The sequence below is a fragment of the Macrosteles quadrilineatus genome, unplaced genomic scaffold (assembly GCF_028750875.1).
Source record: "Macrosteles quadrilineatus isolate MER2022 unplaced genomic scaffold, UCM_ALF_1.0 Scaffold_1__1_contigs__length_201487025, whole genome shotgun sequence".
NCBI lineage: Eukaryota > Metazoa > Arthropoda > Insecta > Hemiptera > Cicadellidae > Macrosteles > Macrosteles quadrilineatus.
In genome coordinates this window covers 100,301,153-100,329,151 of record NW_026542594.1, presented here as the reverse complement: position 1 = coordinate 100,329,151, position 27,999 = coordinate 100,301,153, and the positions used below count along the sequence as shown (strand labels likewise).

At 35.2% G+C, this 27,999-nt stretch overlaps 1 protein-coding gene across 2 annotated transcripts in view; it reads right to left on the bottom strand.

The window, feature by feature from the left end:
- Nucleotides 1–27,999, bottom strand: part of LOC128997695 (cerebellar degeneration-related protein 2-like) — a 141,229-nt gene that overhangs the window by 83,293 nt on the left and 29,937 nt on the right. Inside the window, exon 1 of one of the 2 annotated variants that reach the window (XM_054423455.1) lies at nucleotides 17,558–18,310. The exons of the other annotated variant lie outside the window; for it this stretch is intronic. Within the exon in view, the coding sequence (XP_054279430.1) occupies nucleotides 17,558–17,645 (88 nt within the window). The 5' untranslated portion in view covers nucleotides 17,646–18,310. Of the gene's footprint in view, nucleotides 1–17,557; nucleotides 18,311–27,999 lie in introns of those variants that run through there. 2 annotated transcript variants of the gene reach the window in all.

Here is a 27,999-nt window from a genome sequence, read left to right as displayed (position 1 = left end):
AACCGTGATATGTTAAGTCATTAACCTTGGTTTACTAATAAAAACTACACCGTATGCTTACTCAAACAAAACTTGCTTACTGTACAGCAAAAAATCACGTAAAGAACAAAACAAAATGAAAATGTAGACTAGAAGACTACTGATACCGTAGTCATCCTAGGCTACTACTACATGATGTTTCAGAACAGAAGTATGGGGATAAAAATATTAAATAACTCATAAAACACCATAAAATCATAGTACTGTACTTAAGTCTTTCTGGTAATAATAACAATGATAAAAATAAGATAAAAATGATGTAAAACACCTCTTATTATTTCTCTTTGTTCTATTCTTTCTTTGGTTTCTCTACATCCACAAGTTGTCATGGTTACTAATCACCCAACGACCCAACCACAAAATATTGTAGTGTTGTGACAGCAGACAGAAGCAGACGATTGTCAGTATGTCAGTGTCAGTGCAAGATTGTCAGTCTGTAGGTGCGAGCGTATAGGTTGACCTTGACGATACTGATCGATATTTCTCCGTTTTGCTTCCATCTTATTTTTGTTAAATGAACTGTAATATTTCAATAATTGGGAACCTACTGCACATAAAAATTACCGTAAATAGTTAAATATATCGTTCATATCGAAATATAAGACTGAAAAACACAGTTAATAAAACATTTTCTTGGGATTTGTGAGGTTATATAATATATAGGCATCATGATGATGCGACTCCAGTTAAGCGAGGTTCTACTGTATTTGCAAGTTAAAGTTACAAATAATATAGATAGATAGATATAGAAAACCCATTATATGGTTTGTATTCAATGACCGATGTATTATACAAAATAAATTATAACTTATTTTGATATTAATCAGCAGCATTTATTACAGCTTGCAGCACTTATTGGTATATATAAATATCCCAGTTACTATTAGTAAAAAAAAAAATAAAACACAAAATTGTGTGGCCATTCAATTTTTATAAACACAGTGTTAAACATTTGACTCTGCAGAATACCGGATGGTAAAGAGTGTTTGGTTTCAAGAAAATAAAATAAAAAATAGTTTAACCTGCTTTACTATTTATTTTGAAAAATAATAGATAGGAAACCATAAGGATAGGTATGGGATTGAACTGAAATAATTGCAGGAAAACTTAAATAGTAAAGTCCACAATCTATACATTGTTAGAGAGCGAGAGAGAGAGAGAGATAGAGAGAGAGATTTGATAAGGAATCTGAAAAGTAAACAAATAATCGTTTCTGGCGTTCGTTATATTGTACCCCCCTCCCCCCTCGTATTTGCACTCGTGACCACTTTTTGTTGCTTCCTTATCATTCATCCGTCCCAAAATATAATTCCTGTAATAGTTTGTTTGTAAAATTAAAATTATTATAAAACTATTTTATCTTTCGAGTGTAGTTTCATGGTTATTCTTATCAGATAGAATAATATCGTTGTCATATGTAATGGTTACTCCTTCACGTTACGCAATTGCGTAAAAAACAGTTCCAGTATCTCGGACAAGATTCACGTATATTTCTCGAGATAAAGAAAATCCGTATAGTTCCCGGTCCGTGGAAACACTGTAAATACTAGGATAAAAAATATTGTATAAAGGAGAAGTTGACTAAAATTTCAACTGAAGGTAAAAAAAATCAAAATAACTTAAAATATGAGATGATGAATGGGTAGGATCAAGATTCAACCAATTATAATTAATTAATATTCGACGATCCTTATTAGAGGTGCATCATATTTATTTGGAGTATGAACATGTTTAAACATTAACACGTAGTTAATCACTATCCCAACACAAATAGTAACAAGGAGTAAACGAAGGTAACAGACCGCTGGGTTTTACCGCTACAAAGTAGGGTAGGGTGCCGTACTGGCTACACTACTCCACGATAGAACACACGATGAGACAGTCTCCGCATTGGTATTGCAGTTACGCTTATCGACACAGGCAGCAGCACCGGTTTGCTGTTTTCATACGTATAAAGTGCACGGGAAGCCATACCTGACTGGCTTATGGGAGAGCTGACTGGCTTTCGGGCGGGTGACTGCCACACCGAGTAAATTACCAGCGCACTGACTGCCAAACCGGGTGGGCACAAAAGTATATATATATATATAAATATATATATATATAAATATATATATATATATATATATATATATAAATATATATATATATATTAATGAATATATAACATAGAATACAGCAAATGATATGCTAAAACAGATGCATTTATTAATTAACATTCCGCTGTAAATTAAATTGGTTTTCTTATTCTTGATTTGTGTGTACTGTGTATACTTTGTATATTAACAAATCATACCTAAGTAAGGTCACTCTGGGATTCTGGGAAACGTAACTATTTTCCGATTGGTCTCCTGTAATATAATAAGTTCATTGTAAAAATCTAAATGAGTGTGCTTGTCGTTCAACCACACCTTTCAAGAATGTTGATGTGAATAATATTTTCCTGCTACCTACTACTGTGCAGTGTTGACTGTCAGCCTCTACTGAGGCCACTGAGGATGTCTATTGCAATTGTGAAGTACATTATCTGTTTGTGTATAATCAATGTATGTAGAGGTTCCCGAGTGCTCTATGGAAATTTAGTTTTCACGATCCATTGTTTATGACATCGGGGTTGTTGTGACGAAATACATTGCTTCAAATCCCACAATATCAAGGCAAATTTGTGTTTTTTTTTAAGGACATCGGATATCCATAAAGTGGTTGTATTTTACTATTATTGTAACAATTATCTGTGGCAATATAGTGAATTTTGACCTTAGACTTGGGTATCCTGATATAAAATAGTTACACTCGGTTCAGAAAAAAGGTACATATTGAAAACTATTTTTACTAACAGAAGTGTCGGGCCCTTTGAGAGCTAAGAGATAATCGTAGGGTGTCAATTCATCAAAACCGTCCAAGATTGACTTTTGACAAACACGAAGAGATTGTCGCCGGCGGTCCTCTGTATCAGGGCGTGTCCCGGCGAAATCGATGTAAATTAAAAATACAGGTTCGGAAGTGGAAAGTGCGTAAGAATCGCGTTGAAAGTGAAATTGGGAGATAAGACTGAGGCAGACCAAACAAAGACGACACACTTTCTAGCAAAGGTATTCTTGACGTTGACAGCAGACGATTGACAGGCAAGTCACGTGTACGGCCCAGTGGCAGGGAGATTCGGAAATCTATGTCGCGCTTTTATAGGACTAGTTTTTTGTAACAGGTGTTCAGGCGGAAATCTTCCCTTTAACAAAAAAAAGTCACGGGATTGTAACTGGAGTGTCAAGAAATGAGAGAGTTCGCAAATCTAAGCGGACAGTAAGAAAATTACCTGTTTGATCTTATTTATAAAACCTTTACCTCATCAAAAATTTTACATTTCGTTCATCTCCGCCTTAAACTGTGCATTAAAGCATGGAGATTCAACAAGATAGTTGAAGATGTAACTAAAAAGACAGTGATATTAAAATTTGTATACTACAAAAACAATTTAAAACAAGATGTGTATTTTGCAATTTGAAAATAGGATCAGTATAGATTTTCTGTCTGTACTATCAAAATAATTAAGTTATTTTACTTTCGAAATTTTCGAAATTTTATTTTTTTCTGACCAATACATATGTGGTATCAAATGCCGGTTCTTACATGCCTACATCTTCATCGGATGATAAATCATAGGTACGCCATTAGCCTTCAAAGATCCCATCCTTTTGAAAAATAAGGAAGCTCTTCTCAGGAGTAGGGGTATTAACTAAATTCAAAAGATGTCCCTTTCAACTGTAACAATTAAATAAAAATAACGATCACGTTTTGTTTGAATAGCTTCTTTTCACTTTGAAATTATACTGTAGTACCACGTATTATTATCTCATTCAATGGGTAGACTCCTTCATATTTACCTCCATGGTTATTCCAGATTTAACAATTATCTGGCCTTTACGATTGCAGCTATTACATCACCTAGGCTGGCTCTGATTGACAAATCACTCCTAAACTGCAACAACACGGCATTATGGAACCGTTTAGTCAGTTAGTAGGTTGAGTTTCAAACAGATATCATGAAACCAAGGAGCCGTAAACGAGGACAACGACTGCGAACTGCAGAGTTGTAAAAATCAATCGTCCAACGCGACGCGAGAGTTCGCAATCACTCTCATGCAGATAGTACTGGTGTCTTTCGCGGTTTAAGCGTGTTGTTCTTTATAGTACGTAGTACAGTATGCGTATTGTAGTAATTAATTTTTTATATACTTTTAACTGTTACTTGCAAGAGCCCAAATAACAAGGTGAGGTATTCGGGTGTCTTGTTAACATGTAGTTAGCATCTCAGGCTTAGGTAAGAGAAGGGTGGGTTTGATCCCCAGTATAATAAGATACATTTGAGTGGTTGAATCGATACAGTTAAACTTTGAAACAGACAATTTATGTTAGTTTGTGTGTAAATCTTTTTACACGTTAGCCTTCAAGATCCAAAGTTTACCTAAGTTTATTCATGCATATTGAGCATTGAAGTCTCCGAAGATTCTTTAATAATTGAAGACATTGTTCATTACAATCGACGTGGTATTATAAAATAATTAGTTCCCTTTCCTTGACTCATTGGAGGCTTTAATCAAATCGTTGATGGGAGAATACAACACGAACAACATAATTGCGCAAACAACCGTCGTGATAGAAGGATTGGAGGATATCTAGGAACACCACTGCCTCTGCCAACTAGCCTCATTGCGTGGTGGTATTTGCGGTAAGTGGCTCAAACCCAGCCTAGTTACCAGTGCAGACCTAACCCGCGGTCTTGACCTGATGTGCTCATCATGGTGGTGATGATGATGATGATGATGATGATGACGACAAGGTCGTGACGGAGATGCAGCAGATACTGCCCAGGCTAGAGTCTGGCTCAGGGCAACTTTGGAAACAAAGGCATAAGACCAACAATTAGTGGAATTCTCTCTGAGTTTTCCACTAATGTCGATGAACTTCCATCCCTATACCAACTTTAGCACAGTGATCGCCCAAATGTTGGAAATATTAAATATATCAGAAGGCCTAGTTATAGAGGGTTAAGCAAACGTATGGAGACTCCCTCTTATTTTTGTATTAAGAGCAAAACATTTCCCATAATATGGCATGAAACTGCACTTTTTGGTTGGTGTGAAGACTTTTCCCGGGGCCTCGGCATAGGGTAGTTGTATTTCGGCGGCAGCTTAAAATTTAAAGTGTAAAGCCCAATTGAGTGACATCTCATTTTAAAGGCCAGTAAAAAGCAAAATATCAGTGAAAACTATAGGTCTCTTTCTTAACCCTGTATTTACATAAATATATATATATATATATATATATATATATATATATATATATATATATATATATATATATATATATGCATCTAAATGGAACACAAAACAGTTAGTAACTCATACCTACTGGAATATTCTGAATAGTGAATGACAATAAACAGGTATTACACTGCACTAGTATTTAATGATAAATAAACTTGTCATCAGTTAATTACTTATTTCAAACAATAATAATACTTGTTTATAGCACGTAAAGGATTGTAATAATTCAAGTTAATTGCTGGTTTCACAATTAATTAGCATGGACAGTAAATCACACAGCAGTGGCCTTATCCTGGCAGTCAGATAGCGATCACTGATTTCACTTTCACGATTTTAACCTGCGGATGTGATGTGGGCCTCACGTAGTCCTCATTGATGAAGACATGACGAGTTAAATATGGGGCCATGTTGCATGAATGGCCAAATTATACCTCGACTATCCTGCGTATACAGTAATAGGTGGTTGAAGTGGCTAACTTATAATATCAAATTTTATAGTAATCTTCTAACAAACGCTGTAACTGCTGAGATAAAGTTGTGAATTGATGTTGAAATTATTCCCCTTCTGTAGATTATTGATGTTTGATCTTAGGCAAACGTACGAAGTCTTATAATCAGTATAGAAACACATTACTACAAATCTACTACTAGTACTTAGCATCGTATCATTTTAGTAACATCTATTGATTTTATAACCCAATATATCGAAATAAAGAATTAGTAATAGTAAAAATTTTCATTTTCAATTGGTTTTAATGTTGTATAACATAAAGTTGTATCTGCCAAAGTTATTTCACAGCTTATTTACAAAAGTTCACAGTAGGCATACACATAGTTTATCAGCTTAATTCTTATAAAGGAAAATTAAAAGATAAGTGGCATTGTTATTTAGAATCAATATTCAAAGAATACATAATAGTCTCTGAAATACAGTATCAGGTTACACTGTTCTTTATTTTGAGAAATGTCTTAACACATATTTTAACTGCTACCAAAGAAAAGAACAATGGATGTTATGATATACCGTCAAAAGAAAGTGGAGCGTCAGGCGGTAAACACGGCTCAAGGCTATTGACGAAGAAACTGAGGATAATGAGCGATAGTTTGTATCTTCTGTGAGCGATGGACCACGCACGAGCCACAGCGACGACCTTCACGGCTGTGAGTCTGGTCGTGACACTTGAAATGTAACATGCTGTATTGTAGAGAGGCCACACACAACTGAGGATAATGAGCGATAGTTTGTATCTTCTGTGAGCGATGGACCACGCACGAGCCACAGCGACGACCTTCACGGCTGTGAGTCTGGTCGTGACACTTGAAATGTAACATGCTGTATTGTAGGGCGGCCACACACAACTGAGGATAATGAGCGATAGTTTGTATCTTCTGTGAGCGATGGACCACGCACGAGCCACAGCGACGACCTTCACGGCTGAGTCTGGTCGTGACACTTGAAATGTAACATGCTGCATTGTAGGGAGGCCACACACAACTGAGCAGAGAACGGCCTGGGCCTCCCATCTCGTCAAAGTAGTATTCGTATTTTCATCATACATACAGGGTGAATAAAAAGTCAAGACCCCCCCCCTCTAATATTTTTCCAAGTAAATATACAGAGATATCCTTTTGGTGGTCGAGCAATCTTAGCAGGAAGTTTCATTTTATCATTTTGAAATTTTTGATTGTCCCCCCAAAAGGGGGGATTTGGGGGGCAACTCAATTTTTTTAAATATAAACCCCCTTCAAGTGACACCTCATTTTGAAGTGTTTACAAAAACTTAAAGAATGGTGAAAACTAGAGGTCGCTATCTCTTCTCTATCTAAAATGGTAGCCCGTCAAATGTTGTGGAAAATCAATGGTAAAATTGTTAATATTGGCTGCCATTTTGGATAGAGAAGCCACTTTGTTGAATTTAGCTAGTGACAGAATGCGCTGATATATTGCTGATTTATGTGACGACCTCAACTTTTAAACCAAGATAAACGAAAGAACAACTCATTGTATACAATACAATCTGTAATGTCACATGAACTGTCGGTTACAACAGTGATGTGACCGGGTAATCGGGGTCATTTGTTGAATAGAGGGTAAGAATTATGATGTATAATGAATTAAAAACTCGTTAAAATACCCACACGCTAAAAAGTGGGTATTGATAATTTAAAAAAGTGGTTACTCTGAACAGTTTTTTTAAAAACAGATTTTCTGAACTACCAGAACAATTTTTTTTATATACTCTCTTAAATACAAAATGCTAAGCTTGTTATTAACTTATTCACTTATAATATTTGTTTAGTACCTATGTGAATTTACTTAAAGTATATAGCAAATATATACATTTATATAATCATATAATATAATGAAAGTGGGTAATTAAAATAGAATATAGGCAAAAATATTAGCAACCCTTAAAATGCCCAATTTTACAAATATTTTCTTTTAAATTCCTCTGCTTATCTGTGTACAATACTACCGAAAAAGTGTACTTAAGAGTTTTTCTTAACTATGACTCAAATTGATACATATGTGGCCTTTAGTTTCAAATACGGATGTATGAACCAATAATAGGATCAAATATATTTAGTTAAAAATAAGCTTATTCAATGGTCTCTATTCACTATAGGAACTTATGCATTGCCACAATATACGGACAAACAGATAGTGCTAATAACGGACAGTCTTCTGTATTAATGCACAGATATGTGCCATACTTATCAACATATTGTAATAATTTCGCATATAATATGCATAATAGTAATGTGAATTTTCTAATAAATTAATAAACTAAAATAAAATGTACAAAATACACACCTTACAATATTATTAAATGGGAAAATATAAAACTAAAACTTGCATATAGCATGTAGTTTAATAATCATAAATACCCAGGTATTTATGAAAAGAAAATACCCTGGGTATTTACCCACAATTATAATGTAGATACCAAAGTATTTTACATCTATAATTGTCACAATAACAAAACCCAAAGGAAAAAATCTAATGTTGTGTTTAGCACACTCTTTTGAGAGAATCATTCATTCGATATATTGTTGTTTAAACATTGGTTCCAGGTGGTAAATATAGATGGGAAATCTACTTCAGTATCTAAATGCAATGCTATTACTAAGCAGAGATGACGCCTTCAGTCAAACACAACGTTAAAGTCTGGATGAATATCTCTTACATCGTTATCTATTGTATGTGTTACAGCGTGTTGTTTGTAATTAGGCCTATATTACTAGTAAATTACATTGTTAGCAAATCAGTGTTTTGGTCATGTTTGGTTGTTTTCATGTTTGAGTTTATTTATTTAGCACTAACCACGAATACTAGAATAAAACAAGGTATGGATCATAAACATAAAAAAACTAATAGCATTAACATATGTTTTGGCAGTTCCATTTAAGCAATATTAAATAATGTTTATTTTCGTGCCAAAAACATCAACTGTCTATGTTTATGATCCATACCGGTTCTTTTCAAGTATCCGTGACATTAACTATTGCAATTAACAGGGGACTTGGTGGTTACAAGATAGAAAAGAGATTGATTCTTTAATCAAAGCTATTGGTCCGTGGATAGTAGTTCAGGATCGATTTATTACTGAAATATCTACAACTTCAATAATCTTTCGACATACATCTTGTGTTTTTTATTTCCGATGCAATTTTTTTAGGTAGAGCCAAACAAGAGAAAGAAATCCATTGTGTTAATTATGACACACCATTCACATGTTAGGTTAGAACCTCTGAGAGGCGTGAGGCCGAGACCAGTTGTTAAATAAACTTCACCGTCCATTCTCTGAATTAGATGCATATTACTTTTCCAATAAATCCCTACATCATGTACGTCACGCCTGTTCACCACGCAAGTCATTTCCAATCACACCTTTAGCTATAAATTTCAATTTACAACCACGTCTACCGTCTACACCTCAACGTCAGCCTCCGCCATTGCCAGGCCGCTCCCTATGTTACCCACATCCCTGGTAGTCGTATATTCTCGTTGTATTCGTCCCACCGTCTTGGTTGTTTCATACGTCGGTCGCGTCGGCGAGCGTTTGAACCTTTATGGTTGTCGTTTATGACTTTACATAGCGTATCTTGCCCCGCTCGCATTTCACGCCTGTCTGCAGGATTCCATTGTTTTACGACACGCGTTAAAGCGTGGCTTATATATTTTGTAGGAATGCAGATTATAACTGTTGGGTGAGGAAAATTGACACGGCGTGTTTTAAAGTAATTACTGTAATTATAAGCTCAATTGATTTTATATACAACCAAGCATCTAATTTTTTTCATTTTAAAAGACCTTACTTAGTGTCTGTTCATTTACCGGTAATAGAACCATTTACTGTACTATGGAAATAATACCGAGGGGGGCTTCTTGTTTAGGCATGATAGATGGATGTATTATGTTTATAAATATTTGTAAATTGTACGCTTTAAGGTGTTAAGATATTGTTTAAACTAGTGTTAAACATACAGTATTTAGAACAAATGTTTCAGTATTATGTTGCCAGTTTTAAGCCCTCCTAGAAACTCACGAATCAGATCATTGTCCTTTACTAGTCAGAATTTTTATATAGCTTGTGTTGAAAAGAATGATATAATTTCATTTAATTCTGATTGCAAAACCTTTTAAAAGATTACTGTTTACAAAAACACTAACGTGTAATCTAAAACCCATCAATAAAAAAATATTACATTAAACATTTCAGGCATGATATACAGCACAACAGTAACATCATCTTCAATGGTCTTATGACGTGACATGTGTAACGTATTGTACACAATGTGTAATTGTAGTGTCTTATTAATTTATTTTCGGTGAATGTGTTTTTTATTGACGACTATGCCAAGGTATGTTTGATACAGTGTACAGTCTGTTCTTTGCAGGGTCTATTGTCACATTTCGTGAGTGTACTCCAGGTCACATACGGACACTGGACGATACCGTACCTCACACTGGACCAGTCCATGACCATACGCTGATACACTGGACAGACCAGTGCCATCTTGTACAACCAGTCCATGAAGTTAACATATCTTAAAGGGTATTGTGTAAGTATGTATAGTGATCAGTATACCAGTGATTGATAATTGACAAAAAACTATCATGCCAAACCTAAATGAAAGTGCAGAATACCAATTTCTTTAGAAGCAATAGTGAAAAACGGAAAATTCGTTGTCACCAAATACAGTACACCTCTGTGAAATGAAGACTTTAGGTTGACTGATGAGAATTAAAGGGCCATTCTGAAACTAAACGTGTGAAAAATGAACAACTGGTTTCAATGACTAGAGGTAATCATATTATGTTTATCTCAATATCATTGTATTGCATATTTTTACATCGGGAAGTTGCTATTATTTCATCGATTGATGTTTACGAGCTGCTATACCCGTGGTTCGCAACGGGAGGGGGGAGTGTGCCAAAGAGACTAATAATGATGTTCTTTAGATCTGCTGTATGCAATAGTTTCATATGCATTATTTACTTTAGAAAAAAAAAACACTCATTTTACCACTTCGTCATGATCTTTAATTTCTTTAAATGCAGATAAGGGAAAACTACGAGAAAAATTAAAAAAGTACTACCTTTTTTTGCCTAAACATAACACAAGGCTGGTGAATAAGTTTTTTTTTTAACTTTTTTAATAGTCTTGATTTAATAATCCTCTTAATACATAGCTCACACATTTCAACAATGTAAGTAAACCATTATCAAAAGCCTGTTCAAGTAAATTAACAAAAAGCTGTTGATTGCATCGACCAGCTGTTTTTAATTCAATTAGCTGAATAATTTATAAGCTGAATAACTACGAAAGCATGTCAGGCGTAGTAATTGGGAAATCAACCTGCGGGACAAGCCCTTAGGAAATTCGATCATCCCAATAATTTTCGGGAAATCTACTTATTCTGAGCTTCATTTTGATGTGCCGTATAACTATATTTTATTTGGGTAATTGCATTAAACGATTACCACAAATAGGACTGTGTCACATTAATAATTTAATGGATAGATTTAATACAAAATTAAAAATATATATATATAAACTGTGTTTGTTTATGTTCAACCACTACCGAACGAGGCTCGGCCCCCTGGTAGTGTACGTAATTTGTGAGAATTTCTAAACGCCAAATATTTCTTGAGGAAAATATTGTAGACTTAGATTACCAATATAACGAGAATAGTTCGTATATGTTTGGTGTAAAGTTTAATAATGCTCGTTAGACTAACAGCTAAGTAATCTATGTCAACTACTAACATCATTGATGTTATCCGCCTGTCGGTATTTCTCCCAGAATTGTGTTTGCCCATAAACGACATGTAGTTCGCGAGTTATATCAGCTAGGCAGCTGGCCACATTAATATGCAGTGACAAGAGTTAGGATATAATTTAGCGGCAATTATTACTGTGGGTCTATATATTTTATCACATTCAGGTATAAGTTGATTAAGTGAATTGGCTTTAATAATTTGCTATGTATTTATGAACCAATACCTAACTACTGGATCTGATCCAAATCCGTAACAACACACGGGTGTGGACTGGCGAAGATCCAGAGCTACAACCGCGGCACCACGCGGCACACGGCGCTCATGGGCTCTGAACATTACACCAATGACAGACTAGTCAACACACGACTACGATTATTTTTTTAATGTAGGCTACTTACAAAGGATTAAGTTTTAGTTTACGACACTTATGACTATAATACAAAATGTATGTTCAACAAACTACATAAATGATTGTCGATAAGAACTATAACAGTACCGAGCCACTTAACTTCAAGCAGATTAATTTGCAATGCAATTAATTTTGTTTAAAGGACATTGGACAAATTGGTTAAATAGTTTGATTAATAGCTCGTAATTTAACCACGAAATAATTGGTTGGCAGACATGTCTAACATAAATACCAGTAAATGCCAAGCAATAGAATTGAGTGAAACATGATTCGATAGTTTAGTTTTTTACCAACTTAAGGAACTTAAACATTGTAAAGATAAAAATACACGTTTTGAACCTATAACCCCGTTTTGTCTCTATTTATTAAAGAAAGTGAAAAGAAAAAACAGAAAGTCTTGACATGTTAGGAATCAAACCTCTGTGAACAAAATACGGCCTTCCTTTCCCTCATAAAATAATAAACCCAATCGAATGTTGGTGAAAGGCATTTTATCGGTTGTGGCGAAAATTTTAAACGATTAAGATGCACTGGTCATCAATCGCACTTGCATAACTAGAAGTATCTGACTCCCATCAACGTACCGAGGTAGGGAATTGGTCTCGGCGAATCGTATTCAGCGAATTATACCTGGCGAATGTCTTCCGCATCTAAACATCTAATTTGCAAAATACAGCCGAAGCAGTCAGGCCCGCCGTGCTTTCCATCATGCACTCCATCAGCGAAAGTGTTATTTTGGAAGAGCATGAGCTAGAGCTCCTATTATGGGCGTTTGGGTGAGGAGATATAAGTTATGAGCTATTGTTTGTATCATTTTGCATGTTAAATATACCTGGGATGGCCTTTAATAGTCGCTGTGCTGTGACGATGGGAAAGGTACAATCCCACGGAGAGGGTTCATAAATCTTGTAATTTCTTAGGCACTTTTTTACTATTGAAATTCCTAGATATTGTACAAGACTAAGGAAATTACAACTTTTAAGCGTTGCTCCTTGCTAAGGATAGTTTCTTCAGATGGTATAGGCCATATTTATCTATTATTACTAGAGGTTATAATACTTATAATCCGTCAGTGTGATCAAGTCACCGACCACCTTCCATCGGTGACTTAATCACACTGACGGATTATAAGGTATTTTAACCTCTAGTAATAATTTATATTGTGATCAGGAGGCTAAAAACAACAAACCTAATTAAAAACTATTAATAATGTAATTATGGTTTAATTAACACTATAAGATCAATTACAGTACACACATTTAATTAAGATTTTTTTCAGTAAAGTGACTTTCAAGTAAAGTACACATTTTACATAAAACATATTTTATAACTTTGATTTTATGTATCAATATATGTTTACAAATAGATTTTTTCTCATAAAAAAAATCTGAGTTTATAGAGGGAGCAATGCTTTCTAATAATTTATAGTTTGATTGTATTGTAAAGTCTGTCTTAATTATCATGTGTTTGTAATTACACTTATCTTCGTCAAATGACCCTGCGCATTATTCGCTCAGGATAGTCAACCACCTGACACTTGAGTGTGTGACACGGCCCTTGTTGATATTTGGTCTACCTTGGTCTTAAAACTTTTACTGAATCATTAGACAAGATTTCTTGAGAGACGTGATTGGTAAAACAACGTCAATGTAATGTTAAACGAGACAGCCGGTTGAAGTATGTGGAGTTTGGGATTTTAAAAAAATCACAATAACAATGATAGGCCTATTAAAGAACATATACAGTATTGAATTGATACCGTACTACGATGTCGACCAATGTGGGACAATGTTTACTATAACAATAACAATAAACGGTATCAGCATTCTGACACATACTTTCTCCCATAAGTTTGTCAACAACCTTTATCATGTGTAAGCGGTGAGAGTAAATATACGGAAATGGGATTTGTACAATTTTGTTAAGAATTTAAAGGAATTTTTATCAAAATCGTCCGGGCCATTTTTGGGAAAATCCTATTTTTCCTTTATTTTATGGGGTTTTATGGGAAAATCCCCATTTAAAAAATTTAAAAAAATTAAAAAAAACTATCAAAACTGTAAGGACTATAACATACTATGTTAAATCAAAACCGGATTTTTTTCTAAAATCCAATTTTTCGTTATTTTATGGGGATTTTTTATAGGAAAATAACATAATGTACAATAACTTTTGAACCGTAATTTTTACAGAAATGGGATTTGTATTAGCACCTCAAAATACACTAAGAAGCCATTCTTACTAAATGTTGGCGATAATTAACAATTACCACTACGTGGCAGATCCAAGGAAACGAACACTTTCTCCACGGAACGCGTCGCGGAAAATATAAAAATTAAAATAAAGCACGAACGAATTTAGCGAAAGTTGTCTAATTAATTAGTAAATATCTCTCGCACGAAGATGCTCATTTGAATATTAGTCTCCGAAACGCTCCATGGGCATCGTGAGGTAAGCGTCAGTGCTCGGAAATGGCTATTTAATTCTGCATACATTCGTGTTCATGCGGGTAAAAGGGGGCGTGTGAATTTACTAAACAACTGCCCACCAATAACGCAAAATATAAAACTCAATGCGAATGATAATGAGTTAGAATTAATGAAGAGTATCGGGTTTGTTAAATAAATACGTGTTGTGATCTTTTTGAATTATTAATGTTGATGTACCAACACCACTTGCAGTTTGCTACAGGTATTACTGTTGGCAATCGTTGTCTATTATTGTTGTGGTCTGGAAGAATTCAATCATTCTACTTGGACAGAAGATATTATATTTATAAAATAGGTGTTCAAACTACTTTTAAAATTCATTTAAATACTGTACTGAATTTTCAAAAAAGTTATAAAACACTAAATGAGTTTCCATGAATACAATCACTTGTACAGATTAATCAGTTGGAGATGCAGGATTTAGTGTAAATTGCTTACAACACCCCCGTATCGATACGAATACGCGTTTGTACAATTGCTTACATAGTATAGGCATTGGACAGTATGTAGCTTTGTAAGTTGTATTGTGCTTATACGATTCTGGCCGATCTGAATGGATCTGAAGAAATGACAACTATTACTCTCTCCTAATAACTCCTGAAATGAAGATGAAATGAGAGGATGGAAGCTGCGGTGAGGTCGTGCACTGCACAACAGTATGCAACACTGCAAGACCTGTTGCATAACACAACAACAACAACAACAATAATACATCAACGTACACGGGGGCATTCACCCGCAGCAGACCTACGTACTCGTCGTGGTATACGTACCTGGAATTGTTGTAATTTTATTTGAACATCTAATGACCAAGCAAACACATACAATACCGAGATTTGGCAATATAAACAGTGGCTACTTCAAATGAATTTTAAATAATTTGATAAATCTATGGTAGGCATGTTAATACAATTTAACCGAAAATATATTTCATGGTAAATTATAAAAACAGTTTATATAAAGTAAAAATCTTCAAAATTTAAAACCAAAATTTCTAGTTCCCGATAATTTTTAATTTATGTGATTAATTAAACAAAACGTAACTGTCTAGTTTGTTTTGTGAAGAAAAATGAACAATATAACATTATTAACATTATTGGTTATGTTATTGTAGAATTTCCTGTTTAGTCCAGTCAAATACGACAAGAAATTGTTAACTGTGTTTTTGTCCTAAACAGCACCGATTTTTGTTCTACTTGTACTCAATGTCAAAGTCTGCCCTGTGTCGGGGTTGCTTTTCCTGAGGATGGATGCCACCCCGTTCTCAGGAAGTGAGCACTTTTCCATTGAAGATAAGTGCATAAAGAAAGTTTTTTTTTCTTAAAGTCAATAATTTTCGACAAATGAAATTGTTGGTTTTCAGAGGAAATCATTTTCTCAGAAGGTATTTGCGAACAATTGGAAAATATTTATTTGATTGAAAATCCTTCTAAAAGCAAAATTAAAACTTATAAGCGGTGAAATAAACCTACATGAAACCACATGAAACCTACATGAAATAAACCTACTTGTCATCATAAGTTATCAACTTTCTTATGAATGAACAGTGAGGTCTACAGTGTCTAAACCTGACTGTACAGTTGGAATGCTTGTGTTTGGAGCTCCACGCCAACAAAGCTGGTTGGATACGCCTCCTGTGCTATAATAGGCTCTCTGGTGAGATATCATGCTAAACAAGTCATCTCCGAGAATATATTGTTAACTTAGTTATGATCCTTATGTCTACCCAGTTCAATATCCAGAATTTAAAATATCCTCAGATACAACAAATAAAACTATAATACTATAATTATCAACTGTAGACTATGGACGTGATAACTGGTTATACCTACAAAACATTGACTTAAGGCTTAAGTAGGACCTTTGACTATTAATACAACAAGTCTTCTTCTGTATCCAATAGTCAATGGTAGGATTAAGCTAAACAACATGATACCATATTTTTGTTTAATTTTTTCATAAAACTGTTTACAGTGTTTTTTCATCGTCGTATCAAAATCATTTAAATAGATATGAGATTTAATTAACAATGATCTCAGTATATTAAATCCATTATATCACTTCCTGATTGTTTGATCTGACTGGCCAAGACCTAACTAAGCGTAAGCGACACTCACGCTTGCTGTTGCCACACACGCAGCTCATTTACTTATAATAATCAACAGGAGAAAATGGCAAATCACAATTTGAGCACACCTTTTACTACACAAGATTAGCCTAAATTTACAGCCAATTAATCTTGACAAGAAATCGGTGATACACAAAATTTCCCCTAAATTAACTATAAGTTTACATTACTTGCTAATCACTAATCGTTTATTGATAGAACCGTTATGATGTTGCAATAACATGTTTATTTACACAACATTTCTACACTCCGCGCACAGCAACTTTAGAAAGCCTTTCTAAGTACTGTGTCTAGTTGTGTCAGGTTTAGAAATATTATGAGATAAACAAGTAAACAAAGTAATGCCACTATCCAATTGTTATAGAAAGATAAAATTGGTGATTTTTTTTAGATGATAAATTGATCGTGAGACACAGTTTTATCAACAGATTTAACAAGATTTTCACAACCGTGTTTGTCATCGTTAAGAGAGCTCGTAGGAATTAGCATATTATACGTTTAATTTAATCTCATGTTTTATTTTAAACTGTAATGAATAGCATAGCATGATAGCATCCTAGATCATATAGGCCCTACGTCTAAAGTGTTTCACATTTAAAAACTACAATATCCTTGACCAGTCCGTCCATGTTAACCACTCGTAGACGCACTTTAATGTTCCGTTGATAAGTGAATAGTTTTTAAACTATGTAATTTTAAGATACTAGAATACAACTACAAATCATTTCTTCAAACACATTTTGAAACATACTCCACATGATCACGCGACTTATTGAATGAACGCTGAGCAGTATAGTCTAGTTACTAAAATTATTGAAAACAAGGTTGAGTATAATGTATCTTGAGCATTGCATTGATACAGATATGTGAGAGGATTACCTGAGGAGGTCCAACAGTCCGTGCAGTTCTGACACAGCGTGTACCAGTCCTGCTCCAGGTCCTTGTACTGAGGCACGTGCGCCGGCATCGCGAGGCAGAAAGTCTATATGTCACCGAATACGGCAAACTAAAACATTAAAACACAGTCTGCGGATCGAAAATTTTGCCTAACCGAAATTTCAAACCGCGACACACGGACATGAACCTTCGCGAACGAAAATCATTTCCCGAATAAGACGACTTTGCCTTATCTTATCTTGGGGGCGAAGGTCGAGAAGCGCTGTAGTCATAGTCCTGTCTGGGCAAGATGACGATGTAACGTAATTGTCCTGTAACCAGCTGATCAGTCCGCACTCACTTGGATTGTTTCGAGGTCACAATAGTTTAAGTATATTTTAAAAAATCTGGTTAACTCTATTCGTAGACATTTAAAAATTACTTACAAGCAAAATACGTCAATAAAACCAAAATGCGATAATATTTGCTGAAATAGTTGCGAGAATATACGTTTACGTTTTTAACGTAATCAGAACACCCCTAAGTCTAAATACATTTTTTATCGAATTTGCTAATTCTATCTTAATATTTTGAGTTAACCCTATAAACCGCAATCCTGTTATTTAACAAAGTTGGTGCATCACTGCAGTATTAATTTACAAATGTACACAACACAGTCACAAACACAGATCGTATCCACACACGTGCCAGTTCCAGTGGAGAGGCTGCGGCGGCCCAACGATGTTACCTCCGCGCTGCCCGAGCCGCTTGTGTCGAGAATCTCCTCTCTCACACTCACAGCCACAGCGGCAGCCGAGCCAAGGGGGCGAGGCACCTGACCGACCACTCTCCATCTCATCGACCTTGCCACCTCGGGAAGTGTGGAGTAAACAACGCCAAACCTGACTGAACTTTCGGAACGATATATGTTTACATTCCGGAGTATCAGTTGTTTATTCCCACGACACTACACGCCTGCATACCATCACAGACGCCCACCGCAATCTAAGTTTAAAGTGTAACTTGGCAATAATTACCTACACTCAGAAATAGTTTTTTTTTAAGTTTATGTGATGGAAAATAATATGGGTTTTACCATACATCAATAAAACTTTAGCTTTCAACAAAATAAACAAAGTTTTTAATATCACAGAATACCTAGTGAGAGAGGTACCTGTTTTCGGTGATAATGTCATTATTGACTCCAGCATAAACGCGACTGTGAGGTTTATTTATCAGGCAAACAGTCAAACAAGCACTGTTTATACTTATACATATTCGCATGTTCTTTAAATAAGATTAACAACGGTTTTGTGCAACATAGATTAGTCTAATTGTATTCACCAGTGTAAAAAAACATAACTAAATGTACTGTTTCACAAGATAAACGAATATTATCTTGATAGATTATGCCATATAATGAACATTTAAACTTAATAGTGAACAGTCAAAGGGAGTTGCGTACTAATTGTATCAACTATTGCGAGAATACTTCACTTTACATTAGGACCAACTTATATATTTGTATTTCAAATGCAAATTAATGACACGATGTTACTGAGGCTTTGATTGATAACATGTATCAATGCGCTGTCCTTTTGTATCTATTGTGGACCTTAATGTTCTTCAATAACACGAACATAATTCGAACACAAAAGATAAAACTAATAGGCAATTTTAAAAGGCCCAACTTAATTTACTTTGCGAAAAAATCTAAACAGAGTGTAAAATGAAAAACTCTTCTACTGTGGTTTACTTGCCATGTATTATTTGCGGCTCAAACTACCTCTAGTAATGCGGCTTCTCATATCCTTCATGTTATATTATTTTATATTTCCATGTAAATGAAACTTTGGTTGGCACCTAAACAGGTTTAACAGGGTCGTCTTCCGTATTGACACCTCCAGTACAGTATAATGCATCCTCTGACTTGAGGAAAGGTGGTTTGAACATAATAATGTGCGAACACGTACACATTGTACAGAACTCTTGGGTCCTCATGCAATCATAATGATGCAAATAACACAATAGCAGGACTGTTAGAGAGTTAGTAGAGTTGGAATTATATAAATGTACAGCACTGACATCCTGAAATGGTTACCGGTAAACTATGTGTGAAACAAAACTCTTTAATGTGGCTGGAATAAAACATAGTGATAGACTATCAAACAAAAGTGTATACAGTAATATGAAATTAAACTGTGTAAAAGGAATATAATATAGTTAATTTTCTCAAGGAGAAGATACGCGAGGATTTAAAGATCATCATGGCGAGTCGGATATTTGATACTTTGAATGAGATTGTTTTACTATCAGTCGTATTTAGAGTTATCTTTATGGTTTATTTGTGTTACTAATAGTATTTAATGGAAAATAATCTGAAGATTTTTAGATAAATAATTGGTAAGTGTTTAACAGAGGGAGCCACTGTCTAACGAATGAAATAAATAACTACCTTAATAGTAACAACTAACAACATATAACCCATAATTACGTTACTATTAAAACATTTGAAAAGAATTATACGAGCTTAGTCTTTGACGTTCTGTATTTATGTTATTTACTCATAGAAATTTAAAAAAAGCCTGCAAAAACTATTACAACAAACAAATACGTCTCTTTCTTTGCTTAATAAGTATCAATAGTTATAGTCCGTCTAACCACAGAGAAATAAGAACTGTGGTCTAACAAATTCTTTATGTGTATAAAACATAACGCACAGACATAACGATACGAAACAATTTGACCGTCGAATTGACAGAGGTGTTTCTAAAAGCTAAAATTTAACTACGGAGGGGCAAGATCCTCATAGAGGAGGCTCTAGACTTGTTATTCATCTTGAAGAGATTTGCTTCGACTTTATCCGATAACTACGTCGAAACTTTGTAGTCATCACTAAATAGTAAATATCTATTATTGCTCCTACACGCCTCTCAGAGACTGAGTGGGTATATACTCCACATTGGTTGTTACCATACATTTACAGTGACTTCACCACTGCTCCAGTACTAGGAGACTTTCCCCGCAACACACAGGCAAGAAAATGTATCAGTGAAGTACTACTTCTTATTGCGCCCTTTGCCCTGACCACAGACACAGAGCACACGCGGAGGACCTCGGGCGCCTTTCTAACTGCCCTGGGACCACAGCCACAGCCTCCTCGCTGCCACCAGCCGTCAGATGAGTGTTTCTCTGTGTAGCGAGGCGACATTTCTTCTCTGTTATGGAAATGTAATTCCCCAGTGATTTATATGGACTGCGGAAGTTGCCTAATTTTGTTACAAATTTTAGAGAGAATTAAGCCAATGGATCTTTAGTTATAATGATGTCTTCGTGTACAGTAGATAAACAATCTCAGAATTACTATGCATTTTCATCTTATTTTACTCCTACTATACCGCATAGTTCACGTTCATTATATTTATGAGATGTTGTGTTTATATTGGCCATTCACTACAGTTTTTATGTGATTGATGTTTCTATATCATTTTATATATTTGTGTTGGATCCTTGGATATATACCTTTTACATGCTACGAGGGCAAAACTGCTAGTACCCACAGAGAAGTAAGATTTATCTATTAGGTGCAGTACCCTATAGAAAATTACCTTTTTTTAAGGGCTTTTGAAAATGTGTGTTTTTTTCTGTCCAATATAAACTTGCATTTGCTATTAAAGCGTGTCTCAAAAGCCTGTGTGTGGATTGTATATGTATGTATAAAGCAAAGAAAGGGATAAGCCAAGAGTACACTGTTCTGAGGCGGCCTTGGTACGCGAACCCAAGTCATCAGTAGCTTAGTTCCATAGTCCGTCGCTATCTACTGAGCCACCAACTTACTAAACACAGAGGGAGTTTTAACATTTTCTATGAGCAGCTTCATGATAAAATATATTATACTCTAAAATAGATACTATGTAATTGGATGGGTATATTATTGTAGTTGTATAATAAATCCGCAATGTAAAAGTCCTGATCTCTTGAAAGCTCTCACGAGTTGCAGACATCACTTGGACCTACACGTCGACCCTCAGCACGAACTCTCACCTCCGCTATGCCGATGTCCTCCCTAATTTCGACGCATGTCATAAAATACATTATCATGAAACACAATCGACTGTCGTTTTCTCTCGTGGCAACTCTTTTATTATCTTTGAGTGATGACCGATGACCTAACAGCTGAATCGGACACCTTCTGTGGCTGGTTTATTCGACACGTCATGCCGCTGTCTGTGTCTGTCATGCAGCTATTGCCATTGTTAGCTGACGAAAGATAATTATATAATATTATATGCGAAAATAATAGAACCATGTAAAGGTAAAGTGTATTTGTATTAATATCTTTAATTTGTACACCGATATGTGACCCTAACATCAAATGTCCTATTTTGTCCGTAAGGGAAATGGGAAAATGAAAATAATTTGCAGCTTCAAAACATCCCTTATTACACAGTATTTATCTCATTAGTAATTTTCCAATTTTTTTAATACAAATTGTGTTTTATATTTTGCTGCTGATTGATTGCTGATATTCATACACTCTTTCATAAGAACGATCTAATTAAGACTGCTTTTTTATGAATATTATTGAATATTACCCATAAAAATAAACAGATTGTTGCTTATTTCAAAGTAATAATGAAATATAAATTTATATTTTACACAACACCATAATTTGTATAACTACTTTTTGGAAGCCATATTGGCACTTTAGTAGAGTACTATATATTTTGAAGTTTGAGGAATTTTATAGTTTATGATCAAAACCCCGTAAGTACTCAACAGGCAAGCTCTATATCTGGCCAACACGTTGTCTTATGAATCATGCCACAGTTGCCAGTCATTCTATCATTTAAAGGTTCTTGTTCTTTGACAACTGAATGTTCACCCAATTCTACCAGATAGTTAGTTTCATTATAGTTTGTATAAGGTTATTGTAAACCTCGCAATTATAACTTTCACTAGAAGACCTTGAACTTAGAATGGGACCTTGTTTGTTTTACTGACTGGCCCTATATAGTGTTAGACCCCCGGTCTTTTGGTTTACTAACAAATTTGCTTAACCAATGGTAAATTTAGCAGTATAGTTGAATTGTTACTGTTTATTTATTTTTTTTACTATTTTCATTTATATGTTCTTGACAATATAGCCTAAAGGGTCCAATGGTTGGATGTTTCGTTTATATACCAGAACAAAAATGAATTATTTATTCCAAAAGTATTTTTGAGGCAACTGACAAAGCTGGGAGATTACAAGTGTGATGATTACTACAAAGTCTTCGATCGATTGGCGCCTCCCAGTGAATATGTCAAGTTTTATGACCTGTTGTCAACGATATAAAATGTCTCTATCATTACCCCTAAACAGTTGAGTACGCCATCAATAAGGGTCGAATCACTTTCTTCCTGAAGAATTTGTTGGACTACTTAACACACAGGGCTACTTACACATTATACTTCATGTACTGACATGATGATGATTAATCAACTATTAAATATTTTTACATCACATTTTTCGTAGTCTTGATATGGTACATCATAAACCCCGTAGTCTACCTACAAATACAAATGTTACTATATTCTAACGTAGCACACGTGATGAACTAATGTATTGAAGCATAGAGAGAGTGTGACAAAGTTATTGACATTTAATTGCCATACCTCACCCACCACAGCAGCATTAGACAATCATTGTCATGGCAAAATTATTATAGACCTATCCCAGTTTAAAATATAAACAACAAATTTCAATCCAATCAAATTAATTTTAGAAACTTCTTCATGGCTGTTTGAAGAATAAAAATTAAAAGTCAAATGAATGCCGGGTCCGTCGCCAAGTGTACAGCACTCAGACGCTGTCGTGCAGCGCTGGTGTCGACTGTGTCATAATGTAAATTGTTTTCAATTACTGGCTGTGTTTTGTGGCTTATTGTTCCCACCGTGCAAGAGCCATAACTGCCATCGTCTGGGTTTGTATTGTATAGTTCGTATAGTAGTAAATGGAGACTATGCTGGTATTTCATCTTCACATCACTGCTGTACTAGGTACAGATCAAATCAATACGATATACATGGATATTTATTCTAATCGCGGAGAAAAGTAATAACAAATCGCTAAGGTTAAGTTAGGTTGGCTGGGTTCTAGGGAGGGTGTGTAAAGTTTAATATGAATAGTTTTTGTTACGTAAACTACAGATAAAAAATATATTGATTGATTTAAAATTGGTAATAATAATATGTCTAGCCTTTCTAAAAGTGTGATGGACTTTTCCTTTGATCAAGTAAGCTGTTCCTATGACCTGACTGCTCGCATTAACCCATCTGATCTTATCTAGCGTTCTATACAGTTATAATCTAATCTAAACGTAGTTTTCATAGCTTCTCAAAATACAACTGACTACCTAAAAGTTCTGAAGGTATCTTCAAAATATAAATATTATTATTGATACGAGTATGCTAATGAGTCTCTTACTAGTTAACTATCGTGAATGAGATGTTCTGCTGTAACCATTCACTTGGTGCTAGCACATAAGAGTAGATTGGATACTCTTCATTCTATGATAGTTTGATATCAGCCCATCGGCAGCGTCTCACCACACGATTCCCGTCATTTTTCACATGTAAACAATCGGTAAACTTTCCAACCGAACCTCTTGTGAACGAATAACGAAGTCCACGCCCACTTGTCGACCAGGAACTTCTCACGGAAGAGCAAACAATATCTGGAGCAGCAGCTGAGGGAGAGAAGACGCGTCAGTTCCCGCCGGTCGCCAGTGCACGTCCCAGCGGCAATAACTAATTAATATAATTATCTGCCACGGAGGTGGGTTATTGTTATTGGATGTAAGAGCTCAGATTGTGCTGACCCGCGCAACAAAGATGTGACGGTGAACTAGGTCGGGGTGTGCGGAACAAGTCAACGGCCTCTCGTGGTCGGTTCTTGGAGTCCTAACATCCCTTCATGTCCTAAAGGGTCGTAGTGGGGCCACTGTTCATCTTGTTACAAACTTTATAGGCATTAAAACTACAGTCATTTAAATGGTAAAAAAAGGTAGGCGGATACATACAATTACGGTATAAATTACAATCGGATTTAAGTTACTTTATTAATAGCCTTATTGTTGTCTGCAAATTGAGTTCCTGCTGAAGTGAGAGACAAAGATCCTGCACTACCAAAACGTCCATAGTAGAAAAAATATTCAGTTATTGCTATCAAATTTTCTATGTTTTTACATTCACGAGTCTTAACAGTTGAAAAGAAACAGTGATGGAATGTTCGTTAGCAGGACAGTATATCGGCCCGTATCGAGCTCAGAAGCAAACTTAAAACTAGCTCAAGCTATAGAGACCTTCACTTATGAATAGCGCTCGTATACTACTACTAGTATGAATAATAAACTACCTAAAACAGATAAAGTTCTTTGAATTTACTTTAACTAATTTCTGAAACTATATTTATTACCGTTGTATTTTCAAACAACGGGTATATTAGTTCAAATTAAATCAAATATTGTTTTATTTCAAAAGTCTTGCGATGTATATACTGATTAAACATACGACAACTAGCCCCCCATATGCCATGCAAGACCAGTGCGTGGGACGAGTTCCACTACAAAAGTTGAAATTAATAGAAAATAAAACTAAATTAAACAAGAGTATTTCTGTATCAAGTTAACTTGAACTAAACTCGTACTTAAATAGAAAACGGGAATCTTATGCATAAAAAAACAACTAACAGATTACCAATAGTAAAACTTCAACTCTGAGGTTAAACATATTGAATTTAAACACTTAACCCATCGGTAACCTAAAAGAGCATCAGTTCCTCGTTTTTGTTGGTTTTTGAGTTTTGTTCTGTACCAAATACAAGACAGTTTTTGTATTTAATCAATTCATTCATTTCCGAAAACCTACCTACAGAGCAAGAAGATTAATTATTTCGGCCATTCAATACATTACGGCTGTAAAGTAACTTGCACCCCCCTTTAATGTTTTACCTATTTGAGATATTTGAAATCTGCTTGTGGCAACCTTTTTAGATATGTGGGGCTGCAATAGTTATGGTTAAAACAATAGAGGTAGTGGGGGTAGGGGGTACCGGTAACTAAAAATTTTCAAGTGGGAAGTATTGTCGACTTTACAGGTTTTGATAATTAAACAATTGCCATCAAGAAAATAAAAATCGAACCGCTAATAGAATGACGCTCTAAAATTAACCCTAAAACTTAAGAGATTACTGATAACAGCAATTTGGGGAGTTGGGGATTTTCCAGGCACTGTTTAGTGTTTACTGACCACACTGATGTTATTAGCAATTACTGTATATGAATTAGAGAAAATGTTTCCTTGATATAGATTGAAAGTTAATAACAGAGGCTAATAATATTTTTTTACGACCACAATACAATGATGTTTAGGCAGGTTATGAGGTATAAAAGTAGTTTTAATTGCCATTTTGTTATTAGTTGTCCGATTTTTATTTTATTCATGTTCATTGTTTAAGTTAAGTTCTGATACCCTCCCTAAGTCATAGCATCCTATATACAGTACAGGACGAATGATAACTCTGAAAAGATAAATTTTCTTTAAGATAGGTGAATTATAATTTATCATCTATGGGGATAGTTCGAGCCCATATGACCAGAACACATAAGTATTTGGGAAATGATGGGTATGCAACGAATTCTCTTAGGGCAGTGCAGTTACTGTCGACATCAACACTCCTTATCTAGCTTGCGGACGTTGTATCAACAAGAAAAGGAAAGAGAAAGTATAACATCCACAGGTAATACCAATCGTAAAGTATTACAATACAAAATGAAACATCAGCATACAATCCTGGGACCGACCGGTAAGCCATCACCCGGTCCAATAACAATCAGCTGTTTTTGTCCAGATGTTCTTACACATCAACAATCAGCTGATAATGATTGTTAACAGAGACGAGCCGTCGAATGGCCACTGTGCGACCTTCCCACCGGTTTCTATCGCTCCCATCACTTTCGTTTTTAATTGCACTTCTCCCTGTAATGAATTGCGCCATCAGGAGTACATTAGGATATGAATATGTAAACGTACTTGAGAGATAGGTGAAAGATAGGGGAAGGAAGGGAAAGAGTTTGTTTTACAAGTTGGTTTTAGGGAACAGTTCCCAGCTGTGCCACGGTTAGTTTTTAAATATTAATATGCCTCGTTCCCTCCTATTATGCTTTACTTTACTTTAAACACTCCTGAATTATCAGAAAAAGGTATTATTATTAAAAAGCAATACCGCAGGGAATCAGTAATAAAGAAATACTAATAAGGTTTACAGTGAGCAGAATTGATGAACATCATCATGAATATGAAGATCATCGCAATAATTAATGACCTGTTTGGCTGTGTACATTTTACAGAATATATTAACTATGTAGCAATGTTGAGCTAAGTAATGTCAAGGTTCTGTACTCATTGGTAATGTGTAACGACACCACGGTTATACTACGTACATATGGCAGCACTTTTATTGATCGCTTCAATTTTGAGAGTTACTTCCAGTCATATCGTACTATAACCAGCATCATAATCCCCAACGATCGTATGATTGCACGAGCTTTCTCTCGTCGCAATTTTGACAAATCAACGCCAGCAGACGTGTTTCTACTAATGCGCTGTGATGTGAGGTGTACGATGTACGATGCGCGTCTGCTAGAAGTGCCTTTCTCTCGCACTCACACATCTTGTCATTACGTGTTTTTGCGCTGCAGACCCGTTAATTAGAGATAACCAGGAGGTCTTGTTTGGCCTCTCTCTTGCTCTTTGCCTACATGAGATGAGATGTCGCCGTGTGCGGGTGTGCAGTGTACGGCGTACCTCCACCAAACAGGAAGAAGGTTTTCTCGACGAGGAAGAGGTTCGTTCTCTAAACGTGGTGTAGTTGCAACGTGGTGTGTTTTGATTACCCAATGACATCAAGTGGTGGAAAAAAGATAAGTTTACTTAAATAATGAGTTGGAAATGCGGTAACCAATTAAGTCCAGGTATCACAAAATAAAAACTCCTTATAGATAACGAGAAACTTAGAGGGTATAATGCTTCATGAAAATAACGGTATTGATAGAAGAAGGTTTTAGAAGGTTTTTAAAAGAGAGAAGGTTTTAGGATATATTAACTTTTTTTAAATTTTTTATATAGAATGTACCAATTAATTTATGTGTACCGGTGCCATATCTAATGCACGTAACGACGTCCTATTTAACATAACAAATCAGTAATATGTTAAAATGCGTGATATGAGATCCAATCAAGCGTAAGAAAAGTGATGTACGAACTCAGGGTGTATTATTTATTTGCACGTATAATGACTGTCCAGATTCGGCTATGTTGCATTCATGCATAAAATAATTATAGAGGTTGAATTATGATTGTAAACCACGATGAATAAATACTTGAACAGTTAGAAGCTATTT